This window comes from Canis aureus, chromosome 8 (assembly GCF_053574225.1).
Source record: "Canis aureus isolate CA01 chromosome 8, VMU_Caureus_v.1.0, whole genome shotgun sequence".
Classification (NCBI taxonomy): Eukaryota; Metazoa; Chordata; class Mammalia; order Carnivora; family Canidae; genus Canis; species Canis aureus.
The window spans coordinates 76,438,370-76,456,612 of record NC_135618.1 but is presented as its reverse complement, the minus strand read 5'-3'; the positions used below and the strand labels follow the sequence as shown (position 1 = coordinate 76,456,612).

General features: G+C 45.4%; 1 protein-coding gene and 1 long non-coding RNA gene across 8 annotated transcripts in view; both read left to right on the top strand.

Annotated features, from left to right (window-relative positions):
- Positions 1–18,243, top strand: part of CALN1 (calneuron 1) — a 526,620-nt gene that overhangs the window by 36,089 nt on the left and 472,288 nt on the right. For 5 of the 7 annotated variants that reach the window (XM_077908317.1, XM_077908316.1, XM_077908330.1 and 2 more), the window contains exon 2: positions 4,414–4,603. The exons of 1 other annotated variant lie outside the window; for it this stretch is intronic. In XM_077908317.1, coding sequence (XP_077764443.1) covers positions 4,485–4,603 — 119 coding nt within the window. In that variant the 5' untranslated portion in view covers positions 4,414–4,484. Of the gene's footprint in view, positions 1–4,413; positions 4,685–18,243 lie in introns of those variants that run through there. One more of the 7 variants, XM_077908322.1, reaches the window with a different exon arrangement.
- Positions 5,140–16,974, top strand: LOC144319763 (uncharacterized). The gene is made up of 3 exons (XR_013385494.1): positions 5,140–5,397; positions 15,815–15,899; positions 16,005–16,974. It is a non-coding gene; the product is annotated as an uncharacterized LOC144319763 (long non-coding RNA).

Sequence of the window (18,243 nt, the reverse complement as noted above, 5' to 3'; positions counted from 1 at the left end):
TCTTAGAAACTAAATAGAACCATTTACCTCATACTTATGAATTATTTATGCCAAAAAGTGCAGGCTTGTACACTCTAATCATAAACATTAGATTTTCAGCCATACCTTACTCCCACAGTTATTGTAATTTTAGATACTCCAAAAGAGATGAAAATCCATGAAAGACTGAGTTTGCCTGTCACTCATGTACCCAAATAGATACTCAGACACATAGATGCTGGAATGACAAGGTTGCCCAGTTCATGCAGACTGCAGCCCTATTTCTCCCTTCCTCAGAGGCAGGCACAGAGCTCCATTATGTTCTTAAATGGTGGAACTGAAGGGAAGAATCAAAACCTCCCCTCCCAGTTTTAGGACAAACTGACTCTTTGAACTGAAGGAGCAAGGGCAGCCTCCTTCTTTGGCCTGTATCTGTGGTGCATTCACTTCTGAGCCACTCCCACCCCCCATCCCACTGTGGGTTCAGCCCAACACCCATCTGAACAGAGTGGGTGTTCAGGCACCGCCTGTTAGGTGCAAAAGGAAGGAATTAATAATGACAGCTAGCATATGTAGCACTTACTCTGTGCCAAGCATTTTACAATAATCCTAAAAAGTAGGTGCTATCATTATGAGGTTTATTCTGCAGATGAGGGAAGTGAAGCAGAGAGAGGTTAAGAAACTTGTCCACAGTAACACAGCCCATAGTGGCAAAGCCAGGATTTGAACTGCATGATCTGATTCAATTAGCCATGTTTTTTTTTTTTAAGATTTTATTTATTTATTTATTTATTTATTTATTTATTTATTTATTTATTTATTTATTCATGAGAGACACACACAGGCAGAGGCAGAAGCAGGCTCCCTGCAAGGAGCCCCATGCGGACTCGATCCCAGGACCCCGGGATCATGACCTGAGCCAAAGGCAGACACTTAACCACCGAGTCACCTAGGTGCCCCTAATTAGCCATGTCTTTAAGCACATCACTACTCCCAATCTCTGCATATTATGATTTGGTAAAAGAGATTGCGCAGATGGAACTCTTGAGTGGCCACAGTGCCTCACAGTGAGTGGCCAGTGCTCAAGAAACATTTTAGGGGTTAAAGGAAGTGGTTGGGTCATTTGTCAGCATGAAAAGCTGAAGAAGACACTAATATGGGTTCAGGAATTAGCCTAAAGCTCTAACGTCAAAACTTGGGCTGAAAAGCCAGCTCCTGGCTGACTTTCTAGATGATAATGAAGACAAGTGGCAAATGGGCATGAAGGAGACATGCTGCAAGTTAATTGCCCTTAGGAGTCTCATGAGGTAAGCAGTTAATTTGGGAACAAAGAGTTATTTTCAGTAGGTATTTACTGTGGGTCCCGAGGTGCATAAGGCCACTGGGACTTGGGAGGTGCATGTACCATGGCTCCCATCGTTGAGAAGCTCCTAGTGAAATGGCAAGATGCAGGTCCATCTTCTGTGCAGATGCCAACTTAGAGTGCCTCATTAGTTGGCCATGGGCTGTCAGTCCCAGCTGGTGGAGGGTCGCTGGGTGTCCCCCGTTGTGTGTCAGGCCAGCTATGACTTAGGGGTGCATTCTGGTGAGATGGCTTCTCGTTGGAAGAGCCAAGTCACTTTCTGGCTGAGGGAGCAGCGCCTGGCTTTGTGTTTCCCTGGCACATCGTGAGTGCTGCAGTGAAGGGCACCAGAGGCCAGCTGGGCAGCAGGAGCAGCCCTTCCTGATGGGGAGCTGCCACCTCCAGTGCTGAGTGCTCCTGCTGTGCTAGGAGCAAGTTCCAAGTAATTAAGTGGATTGGGTTCTAATGCCCTTGTGACCATCAGCGTGGACATCCTTCTCTGCGAGCTCCTGGCAGATCCTATTGCTGTCTTGGCAGCCAGACTAGCACTGGAGGGTGCCCCTGCCCTGGTGTCCACTCTGCCTGGAGGGGACTGATGAGGGAGGGGGCCCAACACATTCAGAAGTTCTTGTATATGGGGAGCTGATTACTCTCCTTCAAAATCGGTGTTTGCTACTAATCACAGCTTTTATGGTTAGGCCCTTCCTGGCAACTAAAAGCCTATCTGGAAATAAAATGTCACTTTTCTTTTGCATTTCTGCTGTAACGACACAGGAAACTTGTTTTTCCTTTTAAACTTAACATAATATCTGGAGATGACTAAGAGTACAGACAGACTTGTGTGTGCAGCATGTGTAGGTAAGCAGGTACTCTAGTGTGTGTGAACATGAGTTGTGTGTGTATGTGTGTGAGGATGCCTATGGGTGCTCATGTTGACAAGGACAGTGTGTGCAGCTGTGTGGCTGTGGGATGAGTTCTCCTTGTGCGAATGTTTGAGGATAGGGGCCAAATGTGGGTCTGAGATCACACATAGGCTGTGAGTGAAGACCAGTCTGTGAGCGTGTGTATAACAGTATGTGTGTGCATCTGTGTGTGTGTGTGTGAGTGTGTGTGTATAGATGTATGCCTGGAGACAAGTGGTGTTGTGAGGACTATGTCTGAAGAAAGTGGTGTTGCATGGATGTATCTCATCTATTTTGTTCAGTGAGACAAGGCTTCTGGCTTTGGGGAGTTTTCTCTTTATAGGGTGATTTGTGGCCCCAACCTTTGGGAATTTCCAGCCCAATCACATGAAATAGAGCTCCAGTTTGAGGGGAGGGTCCAAGTCACATGCCACAACCCTCAGAGAACCAAAGATCTTGTAGTCAGGATCACCCTGAGACTATCTGGCCCAGCCCTGACCTAGAGTATAGGGGTTTCTGGTCAAGGTGGAAGTTACAAGCACACAATCAATTTATATGTCTGTCCTTCATCATTCTAGGAACTGACATACCTTATGCATAGGGCTGAGCCTGTCTCATTTGAGCTGGGATGGGGCTGACATTCAGTGCCTACCATGCAACAGATTTACAACCATAGTTTACAACAGTGATAACATTTGTACACACCTCTTCAAGGCTTTGTGTTTCCTAAAGGCATTTTCTGAGCCTTATCTCTTATGGGCTGGCTTCTGCAGGGGAATTCCCAGACACCTCTCATCAGAATCAGAAGACTGGTTGTAGAGCAGCGAGCTTTTCCCCAGGAGACCATGTGCAGGGGCCAAGAGTGAGGAATGGAGCCTCATCTGTCTGCTGTCAGGAGAGGTCACCATCTGCTACAATGTGTGGACATTCCAATAGACCAGCTCTCTCAGCAAGGACTCGATGCAGGGGGACCAGGGCTTGTTTGGTTCATCACCAAGATTCTTCCAGTTGAACTCTCTGTACTTCCCATCTCTCTTCTCTCTCTCTTTTTTTTTAAAGATTTTATTTATTTATTCATAGACACAGAGAGAGAGAGAGAGAGAGAGAGAAAGAGGCAGAGACACAGGCAGAGGGAAAAGCAGGCGCCATGCAGGGAGCCTGACATGGGACTCGATCCCGGGTCTCCAGGATCACACCCCACGCTGCAGGCGGCGCCAAACTGCTGCGCCACTGGGGCTGCCCCTGTACTTCCCATCTCTTGAGACTCTTTGCTTTATTTTCCTTTTAACTTCAATATGGAACCAAAGAGAACCAACATTGATTAAATGTCAGTTCAATATGTGTTTATTGCACACCAATTATTTTAAGGTTGTCTTTGCATGGGACCATGGGACACAATGTGCATCTGAATTACTCCTGGCCTAGAGCTTTTCTCGATGCAATGGTGCCAGGAAAGAGGGGCAGAGGTTGCGGACAACAGCAAAAGCAGGCACAAGTAAGGGCTGCGGCCCTAACCTGAGCCCAGTTGTAAAGGACAAGTAGGGGTTAACCAGGTGTTGGGAGAAAGAAGAGAGATGATGACATTAAGGGAAGCCAGAGGCTCCGTACACGTGGGAAGCAAGTCTGATGGAGTCTGGTAAAGGGATACTAATCTTGACTGCTCTTTGTTTTGCCCAAGGAAGATAGGATGACGCTGCGCTGGGTTGTGCACAGCGTCACCAGGCTTCGGGGGCTTGGCAAGAGTCCTCTCCCCAAGACGACTATTACTAACTCTGGCCCCACTTTGTTTCTGTGGCTCTGATGTCAACAGCAAGGCAACAAATTATGCTGGCAAGGTGCTGGGCTTTCTTGCAAGTTGCAATCATGTTGGCTGCTCTAGAGCTCTCTCCACACAGCTCAGGCTACCGCAAAGCCCACGGGAGGGTGAACGGAAAAGTACCTGTAAATATTAAGGTTGGTTCCAAAGACACATTATTGGTTTGCTGTGTAATACCCTCTGGTGCCACTGAGGCCTGATTAATAACTAAACATCTGTCACAACTGTAATTGTTTTCCTTGTGCCACGATTGTGCTTCTACCATTGTCCTGTTCAAACACAGAAGGGAGGGTGTAAATTATTTAGGCAACTGACTTTGGGTAAATAACGAACCAGTGCTGTGCAGGCAGTAAGTTTCTGTCAACTCCTTGCAGAGTGTGTGTCTCCACCGACGTTCCCTTGATGTGCTCACAAATCTCTCTGAGAACATCGCTCTGGACCTCCGATGCGGCTGCCGGAGCAACCTGGAGAGGGAAAGCCTGAGAATGAGGCAAGGGGGTGCAGAGGAGCCCCCGGAGGGGGAGAGGAGCCGCCGAGGAGCCAGGCCCCCGACTTCCCCACTTGGCAAGTCACCTCCCCCCAAACCCCCCGGAGAAAGCGCTTTCTCAAGTGTTTGCTCAGGACTTGATTGTTTTCAGCCCTCAGGTAGGGGGGGGTGCGGGGGCTGGGAGCCTTTGCTGCCGAGTGTCAGAGTGTGGGGGGGAGAGGAGGCCCCAGGGACAGGCCACCTGGGAGGGGTCTGTGAGGACGGGTGTGCCAGCCGGGTACAGAGACTTTACTGTCCCTCTTGAGCCTGACAGGCTTCCACTGACTGTATCTGAGGACGGGCGGATAGGGCAAGGGGATGGGTTTGAAAACTGACCTTATCAGGGACTGATTAGGGGTGCTTGTTGGGAAAAGCAGCCACAGAAGTCACTTACAAGGTGGGTACCATGTGGCAGCGCGGGAGCAGAAGCTTGGCAGAGATGATCTCAATGAGTCCTCACGGTAGCTCTGGAGGAGTAGTATTAACTCGGCTTTTACAGGAGAAAAATAAGACAGATATTCAACATCTTGCTCCAGGTGGCATAGACAAAGGTAACCCGGGACTCCCATCCAAGTCTCTGTGAATCCAAAACATATTTGTAACTACTGGCCTCCCTGGCTCTCCTCACTAACAGGTGAGGACATCAGTTCAAGGGGAGGGGTTTTATGCGCTCCAAGCCACAGGCTTCCTGCTGTTCAATTCTGCTCTCTTTCTTTTCCTTGGAGACATCCCGGGATGTAAAAACTCAAGACGAATTTCATCTCTGGGTGGTTTTGCAAGGAGGGAAGAAATCTTGATCTATGTGATGCTGGTGTCGATGAGTTGGTCTGTGGTGAGTCATATAATCGGATATGTTCTGAAATGGTCTCCCTAAGGCTGTTTGGAATGGGCTCTCCAGCCCTCTCTGCCACCAGCTGCCAGGAGTGACCGAAAGTGTCTGTGGTGGGGGCCAGGAGTTTATGGTTGGGCCACAGGGGATAAAAAGGAAGTGGGAATATTTCTGGTGACTACAGCTGGTTTTCAGTAATTTCTCTTGGGGCCTGGGGGCTAGACTACAGGGCTTAGTGCAGAATGCTAGAAGATGCTATCCAGAACCTTCTCCAACACAGCTCATTGTTTGGGAAATCAAAGCTTGGAGCTGACAAGACCCCTGGCCAAGGGCATGATATGCAGGCTTAGAGTGAGGCTCTGCTCAGGAGGGTTGGCCATGGGTGGGACGACGATCTGGGCTGGGCCTCCCCATTCCAGCTCACCCCTTCCAGGAGAGGAGCCCCAAGAGCAGGAATGGACCAGTCCAAGGGTGAATTTTCTGATTGGCCTTTGCTCAGACTGGTATAAGTGACAGAAGGTGCTTGCCCTGAGAAAGTGGGGGGTATGTTGGGGGAAAGAGGTCAGGACTGGGCAGAGAAACATTTCTGCATGTCCTGCGTGGGAGTGAATGGCGAATGTGACTGATGCTACAGAGAGGGAAAGACAATTGTCTACCCTACTGGATATGAAGATGCCATATAGAAAACAACAAAGAAGTCTGATGGAGTCAGAAATACCCTTTTTGCTCAACATATTCCCACATTAAAATATATTTCCTCATATCTTCCTGTGGCTTTGGGATATAGAATTCTTTTGGCCAGAAGTGTGATGGGCACGCATTAGACATTTGAGTTTCACCTGTCTCAAGGGGCAGCAGTAGCCCACGTGGAATGAACCTGCTTCTTCCATGCCATCAGCTTCTCCTTTGAGGTTGGCATTAATTCTTTTTGGACCCCAGGCTGAGTGATTCTGTGGCACCAGGATTATTCCCAACACACATTCACACCCATGCCTACCACAAACATGCATTTGCTTACTCCTTCCTTGGGGATACACCCACATTTCTCAAAGATTTCCTTGTGCAGTGGGCAGAGTGAGCCAGCTAAAAAGAAAGATGAGATGGGGCCATGGGAGTGGATTCCATTGTCAAGGCCTCAGCACAAGGGTCAGGCATGGAGGGGAAGGGAACACAGCCCACCAGGAACATGTTCCCACATCAGCCCCCAGCAGCAATGACTTGCAGAGTATGTTGTCTCCCTGTCCTTTGTTCCTTAGCTAGGAACCTCTTTCAGAAAGAGTATTGGGACTATAGCCTATAGAGTATTAAGGGCCTCCTCAGACCCTGAAGCATGCTGCACGTGGCCCACATGGTTAGGGTTGATACGGGCAGAGTAGGCAAAATCATAAAGTAGGGAGGCATCTCCTTGATGGGTCCCATCTACCTGTCCCAGGTCATTCTCATACTTCCTGGTACCATTTTGGTTGCAAGTAACAAGAAGCAGGCAGAGATATCCTAAACGAAAAGAGGAGTGTGTTTGGAAGATTCAGGCAGGGGTTGGGGGTAGGAAGGTTGCCTCATAGAACCCAAGGTCTCAGAGGTGGCTGGAATGAGGGCCTAGGGAGATATAGAAAACCCAAGAAAGCTGCTTCTCTCTGCCTGTCTGCGTTTCTCCAGTTTCTCACGTGAAAATTATTCTTGTCAGATAGCTGCCAATTTGGTAGCCAGCCTCGACTGAGAGTCAGTATTGTCTCAATTCCAAATTCCATAGGAATAGGCTCATTGCTGTCCACTCCTGATCAAATCAACAGTGTCCAGGGGAGGAGAGCCAGAGGGTATGAACATGGCTGCTTCCACTATAAATACATGGATGGAGGAGCAAGACAATGACCAGAGAAGTAGGTACCTTGTTAACCTAGTTCCTTGAGGTATTGGTTTTTATACCCTATTCTTGAAGTTGGCTGGCTGTCCATTAAGTGCTACTAAGGTGCATGCTATTAATGCTCTAATCTGGAGCACTTAAAAGCAGGTGGTCTGCAGAGGAGCGAAGTATCACTATGGAACAAAAGCAGTGAGGTAGATAAAGCTGGCTGGGGGCACTCAGTGCAGTGTGAAGAGAGACCCTATGCAGAAGGCAGGGACTGCAAAAGTAAGGGGTTACCCTACTATGCCTCAGTCTTCCTCTTAAATCTCCTCCTGAGATTTACTAAAGAATTCCACAGACTATCTATTCCTGTCTTTGCCAAGATGTGGGTAGGCTTTCTCCTGATATACCTGAAGGAGATGACCTAGAGATAGGGACCTCCTTCACTGCCACTTCATTTCTTGGAGTTGTGCAAGGGTACACAGCATGAAGACCTGACTTGGCTCTAGCCAAGGTACTTACTCCTCAGCCTGGAAGTCTGAGGGGATGTTCTTCCCCCTTTGTCCAGACTATAGGATCTGGGTCTTTGGGCCAGGTCTAGAGCTGTCTCATGGATCGTCAGGCAGTCCAGAAGGCCAGCTGGAAGAGAATCCCTAGGAAGTAAAGAGATGCCCAGGTGGCTTCAACAAAGGGCAGCTAAGTAAACAGTCCTACCATTGTCGTCCTGCCCCAACCCAGTCTGAAGGAAGCTTTTCTAATATGGGGAGAAATGGACGTGCACTCTTGATATATAATCTAAAAATAGCCCATGTTCCAAACAAAGTGTTTTTAGTATTTTGAAATGAAAACGTGTAGACAAAGCAAAGATTCAGAATGCATGACTCATTAAATTGCTGACTCTGAAAGCAATGGAAACTCAAAGGGATTTTTTTTCTCCCTCCCACCCCTGCTTTGAATAGCTTATGATAAGAGTCTCTACATAAACAGGACCCATAAACTCCTCCATGACTTAAGGTCCTGCACAGTGACAGGCAGAAGGAACTCAACCTCTATTGCCTGGTTACTAAGTTGGCCTCCCTAGCTGAGCTGGAATCAACCAGAGCCACCCTTCCCCAAGCCTACCCATTCTCATTTACCTCTTCATCCTCTCTGCCCTGTTTCATAACAGGTATTCAGAGAATTCCTTGGCCCCTCTGTGGACACTGCTTTTCCCTCCCCCTGGGTTCCAGGTTCTGCTAGACCTCAACAGCACTCAACTCATCAGCCCTAACAAGGATGCTTCTCACTGAGCAGTAGCTCTAGGGGTGTCTTAGGGAAGAGTGCACATCGTATGATACCCTAGCAGGATGCAGCCGTGGGCAGCTCCATCTACTCACTGAATGGTTTTGGGCTCATTGTTGGGATGGGAGGGGTTTGGCCTCATCAGTGGGGTTCAGTTTTTTTTTTCTCACAAAGACCTTTCTAAAATAATTCTTATGGGGAATCTCAGTACTTAAAATGGAGAAGAGGACCCATTCTCATTGGAGCAAGGTGTGTATGTGTGCACAATTGGGGGAATGGGGAGGTCCTCCATATCACAAACCCTTAGAGCTCACCTCCAATCTCTCCTAATTGCCATCACCTTCTTTACTTCTGATTGTCACCATGCTTCTTGAATACCTTAGAAGATTGTTAGCAGCTTGTTGAGTCTTATATCTGTCCAGAGTGCTAGTGTCCTATGAGGAAACTAAGATGACCCTTGATTACCAGCCAACATTTTCACCTCATGTTGCCTCAACTTCAACTCCAGTGGCTTTCTCCCCTCTCAGCCTTCACTACCATGGCCTCAGCCATCATCTTATCACCTTCTAGAATACCTTACCTCTGAGAGCTCACACAGAGTACTCTTCTCTTTGACAACCTACGTTACAGCTGTTTACTATTACTGTTCTTACTTCAGGATGTGGAGCACTCTGAGAGAAAATCCTACATGGATACTGGGCATGGAAAGGCAACTTACACACAACCTTCAACCCCAGAGGGTCCTTGTGTGGCTCACGCGTTCTTCTAGTGGTCAGGTCCCCTCCCCATTCTCTACCATTCTCTACCAGGGTTTCAACTCCTATCCATTCTTCTACAAACAACGCCACTTCCTCCTTCACAAATAAAGTTTCCAGGAAGAAGCTTCTTCAACCTCCTGCCTACTCTTTTGTCAACTTTTCTGCGTTTATGTTCATTTTTCTTCCCCCTGCCCATGATAGTGGAAGAGGGGTCCCTCTATCAGTCCAAGGACCACCTGCCACATATGGGTGGACATCTATTCCTTTCCACCCTCTCTCAGGGACCTTATTTCATCAATTTAACCTCCTGTATTATTCTTCAATGTCTTTCTTCTTCCCCTAATCATAAACATTTGTTCTCTTGTCTTTTAAAAAAGATATAATTATCCTCAAACTTCTTGAAAAAATTGCCTACACTTGTCCTCATTCTCCATCTTTCTTTTCCTTCTCATCCCTCACTCACTGTGATCTGGCCTCTCTCCCTGTCAGTCCTGATCATATTCTGGCCAGAAGAAAGGATAGTGTTAGAGCAGAAGGAGCAATGCCAAGATGTGGGCTAGTTCAAAATTTAGCTCATCAAAATTTGTCAGGGGAGTTTACAAACTCTATGTTTGTGAGCTCTGCCTACTAAATCAAGAACTGTTCAAATAGAACCCAGAAATCTGCTGCCCTCAATTCGCTTTTCTCTGAGATGATCGCTGACAGTCATGCCAGGTCCCCAGAGGCCCCTGTTGGGAGGGTCTCTGCTACCATGTTGCCACATCAGTAAGAATACTCTGCTCTCCCTTGTTTAGCTGGCCAAATCTTTTCTCCTCTCTTCCCTCCAGATGCAGCCATTCAGTTGGGATATTGGATTATCTTAGCTGAGAAATGTACAATCACTCATTCTCCAGGAGATTGTCTGACTCTATCTTGGGACCTTTTTCATCCAGGATCTATTTATTTACTTCTCGTGATTCTTCTAATACAACATGTAACAAATAGATGACCCTCTGAACATCAGTGTAAATAAATATTCCTCTAAAAGTGCCTCATCATAAGTAAAATTCAGATGATGCTCCATGGTTTATCTACCTCTTGGAGAATATCCATGCATAGTAAAATATTAGAGATGCCCTACAGCAAAGAGAATGGTTTATCTTTGTTTAAGTCAGCTTTTCTAAACACAGTTTAAGCCTGAAACACTAGGTGTGAGTGTGTGTGTGTGTGTGTATGTAAAAGACTAGAAATCACATACTACATGTTTATTTCCTCTCTCTAGGATATGCCTGGTTCTCACATACCCTAGGCCCAGTGAAGGTTCACACCCATATTCATTCAAACATCGTAAATTTGTGCGCCAGGCTCTGTGCTGTGTGCTAGGCATAAGAGGAATAATCTTTTTCCTCATGCAGCTCATAGGCTCATGGAAAAGACGGATTAATATTCATCATAGAGTTTATGTGTTCAGATAAATTCATGCACAGGGCGTACCTGGGAACATGCCACACACACGCACATGTACACACACACACACACATGCACACACACACAGGTAGTGATGCAGCTCCAGGGTATGACATTCACCTCCAAAACAAGAATACGATGTACAATATCATAGAATAAATGAATATATATCCGTCCAAATATGCAGTTATTAGTAGTTACATTGCTCCTCAAGTATTTTTTTCACTAAACAATTTATCGCCAACATCCTTTTCTCTTGCTCTGTGATTTATTTAACCACTGCCCTATTGATGGCTGTTTAGGCTGCTCTATTTCTGCTCCCACCAGCAGTGCTGCAATGAGCATCTTTGTATATTTATCCTTACGAACCAGTGCAAGTATATCTAAATATAAATTTTCTAGAAGTGAAATTTCTGGGTCAGAAAGTATACACACTCTTTCTTTTGCTGGATTTGCCAAATGCTCTCCAGAATTATTGTACCAATTTGCCTAATAGAAGGGCCTCAGGGGACAGGGGCCACCGGAGTAGAGAGGATGGCAGCCATAGAGGAGAAAGGCTTAAAGGTGATCATTAATGGAGTAGTGTCCCTTAGAGAGTGAGCAGACATAACGTCAAGAGCCCAGTCTCCATGAAGAAAATATGCAATGTCCACGAAGTGGCCATTCTGGATGGCACAGAAAATATTATAAATGATCTTAGCTAAGAAGTTTTGATTACTCTTTCACCTAGGTGGAGATTCTCTATGAAATTATCATTTCATCAAGGATCCATTCACTTTCTGTGTGATTCTTCTAATAAAACACGCCAGAAAATCAATGATTAACATGAGCAGGAATAAGCATCCTCTAAAGGCACTCCATACTCAATAAGCCAATTAGCCCCTAGGATTTTGGTTTCTTTGGAAGGACTTTGGGCATTAGGAGTCTGTATGACCGTCCTGCTGGCCTTTCATAGGGGATGCAGCAGTGGGCCACACATACCGACATCATGGGATAAACAAGGCACACGTTCAAGCAGTGTCCATTCCTCCTGTTGGCCAGTAATTTAAGACAATTTAGTACTAAAACAAAAGTAGATCTGTTAGGGTATGGAATGCTAGTTTTTAAGACAAAAATATTCAAAACACTTTCTTGCTTGCAGGGGGCTGTTTTGGACACTGACCCCATAATTCTCTATCATCAGAAGTCCTTTTAGGAGGTATTTAGGGGCACTTGGGTGCCTCAGTGAGTGAGGCATCTGACTTTGGCTCAGGTCATGATCCCAGGGTCGTGGGATGGAGCTCCGCATCAGGCTCCCTAGACAGCTGGAAGTCTGCTTCTACCTCTCCCTCTGCCCCTCACCCTGCTTGTGCTCTCTCTCTTTCTCACACACAAATAAATAAGTAAATAAATAACTTTTTTAAAAAATGGAAATATTTAGACCAAATTCATCCACCCTACTCCTAGTGGGTTTTTTTGTTTTGTTTTGTTTTGTTTTTTGTTTTTTTTTACTCCTAGTGTTTGTGTCACATTCTTATTTCAGCATTTTCTCCTATTGAGAAAGTGGGGCAGAGAAGGGGAGGGACAGGGGAGTGCATGCCTTAATAGTCTTCCTGCCAGCAAAAGAGTGTATAAAAACAGCACTTTGCCTCCGGATCAAGGCAGCCTTGCCCATCACAGAGTCCAAAGGGAACTGAACGCTGAGCAGCCCCTCAGGCCTGTCCCATCGCTTTGCCTCTCCTCCAGCCTTTCCCACTGGAGCCAACTCCAGCTCTCCACTTGTGGTCCACACACAGCCACTGTTGGAGCCTCTTCCCCTTGGACCTTTTATCTCTCCTTAGTCTGGCTACTATTGCTTTGTAATAAATCCCCCCAAACTCGGAGGGGTCATAAGCCAAAAAATATCTTATGTTCATGGAGTCTGTGGGTCAGGAGTTCAGTGGGGATGGCTCATCCCTACTCCGTGATGTCTATGCTTCAGTTGGAAAGACTTGGATGGCTGGGGCCTGGAATCATTTGGTTATTCTTCATATGTTTGCTGCCTGGGCTGAGAGCTGGGAGCATATGACTCCTCCATGCTACTGTGCTTCTCATAGCCTGGCATCTGGGTTTGAAGACAAGCATCTAGGGACAAGACTTCTAGGAGGACCTGCTTGGCCTTTTATTACTTTGCCATGTAAAAATCCCTCCTGGCATATTTTAGTGGTCAAAAAGGTCCAAACCCTCTTAGATTCAGGAAGTGGAGGCATAGACAGCACATATCAGTGGGAGGAGGTTCAAAGAATTCAGGGACCATGTAGTAAAGCTACCACAGTTTTCCTTCGTGGATCCTGGATCCTTCTGCCACCCACCCCCAGGGACGCACCTCTGCTTCTAGGGAACACAGAAGAACTGGATGCTGGGGTGAGTTAAGATAAGGGGCATTCCCAGTGATCTGAGAATCCTGTGCATAATTCTGAACATTGTTTTGTTTTATTTTAAGATTTTATTTATTTATTCATGAGAGACACAGAAAGAGAGGCAGAGACACAGGCAGAGGGAGAAGTAGGCTCCATGCAGGAAGCCCGATTGGGGCCTCTATCCTGAATCCCAGGATCACACCCCGGGCCGGAGGCAGACACTCAACCTCTGAGCCACCCAGGCACCCCTGAACATTATTTTAGAAGAGTGTTTGTCTCTTTAAGTTATCCCAACCTGGTTTGTGCCATATGGGCAGAGACAGTAACCAAGACAGGTTTTCAGGCAAAGTAGTAAACCAGCGCATTCCAGGAGAGAGAGTAGGGGGGGCTCCCGACCAGTCCTCCACGACTCTAGGGGGTGCTTGAAGTATATAATTAATTTGTCTCTGTTCACACAGACCTTTGATGAAATGCACTTAAGGGAAAGCTGTAACTGGTTCCACTGTGCTGCAGTTAGTCAAATGTCTGCCTTACTCCCCTTCCAGGGCAATCTTCTCATATTGTACTTGGGGGAAACAGGTGGCCTTCAGGTCTGTTCCTGAGTCAAGCCACCCTGCAACTGATTCTTGTTACTTGCTCCCATCCACCAGCTGACACCATCCCAGCCCTGTGCAGCTTCACTTGCGGTTCACTCCTGGGACTCTTGGGGCAACCAGAGGAGTCACCACCAGCCTCTGGGCCAGGGGTGGTGATGCTAGAGGGTGGTTTCCTTCACGTACCCTCTCTCAAATCCCCGCAACTCCACCAACACACAGCAGATGGACATCAATCACAGGTTTTACCAAAGGCTTGGGAGTAACCAGAGAATTTCAATTTAGGGGGAAAATTGCAGTATACAAATAAATCTTCTTAGAATCCCCCCAAAATAAAAAAATATTGTAAAGGGTCTTTTTTTATGTATGGATCCCTTTGGCAGCCTGGTGGAACCTGTGAGTTATGTTTTTAAATGCAGGAGGTGGAATAATTGAGGCAACAACAGAGGAAATCAATTATATTTAAGTACACTATCAAAATACTAAAACAAAACAAATGTGTGATATAATGATACATGTTGTTGATGCATTAAATAATAAGATCTAGCAGTGTGAGTAATAACTATCATAATTTTGAAGTATCGCAGTGGTGAGTATAAACAACATTATGGAATGGTCACAACTGTAACCTTGTAGGAAAATGAGTGGCAAAGTCACAGTATCGCTAATTCCACTGCACCTTATGGCTTGTGCTTATGGTTGGAGAAAATGCTGGATTCCATTTAGAGGATAATGAAACTAAAGATAAATTATTTCCCATCCAAATCCGTGGACCCCTTGAATTCTATTATCAGAGCCCCCAGGGTGAGAGCCCCCCAGGCTCTCTGTCTGGTGGGTTTCTTAGCCGTGTTGCCAGGCCTCAGGGGGCAGTCCTACCCTCTCATTTCTCAGAGCTACTGCTTCTTTCTTCAGCCCTTCCCAGGGAAGATCTCCATCTCTGTTTAGAAATCCCAACCTCGGGGCACCTGGGTGGCTCAGTTGGTTAAACATCTGCCTCTTGATTTTGGTTCAAGTCATGATCTCAAGGTTGTGAGATCTATCCCCATGTTGGACTCCACTCTGGATGTGGAGCCTGCTTCAGATTCTCTCTCTGCCCCGCCCCCACCTCTCTCTTTCTCTCCCTCTTAAAACCAAACAAAACCTAACCTCTACTACAGGATGAATCTCCCTCTGATTTCCTCTCCCCCCATAGGGACAATCTATAGAACTCAATGCACCCAGGCAATAGCTAGTAGGAATAATATTTTGGCAAATATTACACTGGTGCATGTTAACATTAAGGCTGAACCCAGGTCAAAAGACCTCATCCCAGGGCTTGATGACAGACATTTGGCTTTCTAAGAAGGCATGAGGCTTCAAAGCCAAGCTTCATGGACAGAAAATTTGTACATTCAAAGGCTACAGGAGGGACTCAGATCTTTTGATTCTTCTCCTGGTGTAGAAAAGATACCTCTGACCAATTTTCAGGCTTAACAGTGAGGCAAGGGAGAAGGAGCATATGACACAGGAGAGGTAAAGGAAACTTCTCTCCCTTTTCTGGTCACGAGTTGGAGGGAAAAAAAGGATGAATGATAAGAAGGTAAGAGAACTAAGGAAGGCAATTCTGCTTCTCTTTCTCTCTCTAAGCACCAGGGTACAGAGGCTCCTGACTTACCCCTCCATGCGGTCTCTGGGAGCCCACCAGACAGGGCACCTGCCCGAAGATGCTGCCTTTGGTCTAAATGTGTGGAGAAGGCAACAAGGTAGCTCTCCCGAGCCTCACTCAGTAGCTGTGGGGCAGAGACACTAAAGGAGAGGCTAACTAGTTTGCCCAAGGTGAATGCCAAGGTGTCCCCAGAACAGAGGCTGTGTGCAGATCCCTGAGTCACATCTGGTTGGAGGGTAAAGCATAGACTCAGGGATGTGCAGCCATGTAGAACTGAAAGGTAGCCAAACAGTAAGGGCAGAGCCCAGGACTCCTGAAAGAGCTGCATAAACTTGAAGGAGCCCCACGCTGCCAGTTCTAAGCTTCAGCTTTGGAGGCCAGTAGGATGCCTGTGTGACAAGATACATCACCTGGGGAGACGATATGAGAGGCTGAGCATTTTTTAAAATAAACTTTGTTATTTGGAACACTTTCAGATTTACAGAAAAATTGAGAAGATAATACAGAGTCCCCATATATCCAACACTCAGTTGTTTCTACTGTCATTTCACCATGAGGATGGTATGTTACATTTACTGTATCAATATTGACACACTACTATTAACCAAGGTCCATAAGTTATTCAGATTTCCTCAGATTTCATCTAATGTCCTTTTTCTGTTCCAGGACCTCATCCAGGATGTGACATTACATTTAGTTGTCACGTCTCCTTAGGATCCTGTTGCTTGCTACAGTTTCTCAGACTCTTCTTATTTTTGATGACCTTGACAATTTTGAGAGGTATTGATCAGGTATTTTGAATATGCCTCCACTGGGATTTGCCTAATGCTTTTCCTATGATTGGACTGGGGTTATGGGTTTTGAGGGGGAAGCCCATGGAGGTAAAGTGCCATCCTTATAGCATCATACAAAAGATACATACAATAAACATGACTTATCACAGTCCATGTTGACTTTGACCACCCGGCTAATGTGTTTGTCAGGATTCTCCACTGTAAAGTTGCTAATTTTCCCTCTTTCCACACTGTACTCATAAATTTTTTTTATTATTGAAGTATAGTTGACATACAATGTTAATATTAGTTTCAGGTATATGACACAGTGGTTTGACAATTTTGTACATCACACAACACTCACCAAAATTAATTATAGTTACCATCTGTCACCATATAACATTATCACAAAATTATTAACTATATTCTCCATGCTGTACATTCCCATGACTTATTTCTTTTACAACTGGAAGTTTGTACTTCTTAATCCTTGTCACTTATTTTGCCCATCCCCCACCCATCTACCCTCTGGCAACCACCACTTTCTTCTCTGAGGTTATGAGTCTGTTTCTGGTTTTTGATTGTTCTTCTGCTTTGATTTTTAGATTCTTCATATAAGTGAAATTACACGGTATTTGTCTTTCTCTGTATGACTTACTTCCCTTAGCATGATACCCTTTAGGTCCACCCATGCTGTCACAAATGGTAAGATCTCATTCTTTTTTATGGCTGAGTAATATTTCACTGTGTATATAAATATGTGTGTGGATGTGTGTATCATATTTTTATCCATTCATCTGATGATGGATATTTAGGTTTTTTCCATATCTTAGCTTTTGTAAATAATGCTGCAATAAACATAAGAGTGCATATGTCTTTTTGAATTCATGTTTTCATTTTCTTTGCATAAATACCCAATAGTGGAATTACTGGATTATATAATGTATTTTTTGGAAGAAAGCAGAAAGTGTGTATAACAGACTACACATAAGAAATGAGAGTTCGGCTCCATTTCTATGAGGGCGGGGTATCTATATAAGTTATCTGGAATTCTGTAGAAGAGATTTTGTATTTGTTCAACAGTGTTTACATACATATCGACTCATGGATATCTATTTTATGTTTTGGGTAAAAATTCAATACAACTCTGTTGTTGTTAAGATTTTATTTATTCATGAGAGACACACAGTGAGAGAGAGGCAGAGACACAGGCAGCGGGAGAAGCAGGCTTCCCACAAGGAGCCCTATATGGGACTCAATCCCGGGACTCCAGGATCACGCCCTGGGTCGAAGGCAGATGCTCAACACTGAGCCACCCAGGCATCCCCAATACAACTTTGTTTTGTTGATCAAATGGGTTGCAGCCTTGGCCATTGGGAACTCTTGGTTTCTGTGTTTTGAGCACTTCCTTACTTTCTGGCACTATGAGATATTCTCCAGGCTCCTCTTGCATATTTCAAGCCCCAGCATGCTGGCCTGGTTTCTTCTGTTAGAGAATAATATTAGAAACCAGCATCTGAGCCCTCCATATGTTTTTTGCTAGTGAGGTATTGTTGCTTCTAAGCCCTCTCAGTGGGCAGGGCAAGGAATATACGTGTGGCATTAACCTATGTATCTATCTGTATTTCTCTGTGTAACCATCTGTGTCCATATTAAGCTAAACAGGGGTTACTCTGATGTCTTCCACTCTAATCCATTATCACAAGCATCATTCTAGCTGCCTGTCCTTACTTACCTGTAAATTCCCACTTCAACAGTGAGAAAGCCAGCTCCTACCATCCACCATCCATTTACTCAATTGCTTAATTGCAGCACACATTCATACACATTCATAGTTGTATCAGAAGTGCTAACACGTACACCTGTGGGAAACATCAAAGACAATGCTTTTATGTGCAATTCCATTTCCTTTAGTTGTACAGATTCTACTCATTTCCAAAGTTACCTATGTCAGCATACCCCCCATCTCTTCAGTGAGGTTGTTTCATATATTTGAATACAGATCGATTTGTCACATTCTGCATTCCATCCTGAGATTCTGCTGACCTTCTGAATTATTTTTTTTTAAATTTGCATACATTAAGGTTCACTCTTCAGGCTGCAGTTCAGTGGATTTTGGCAAATGCATACTG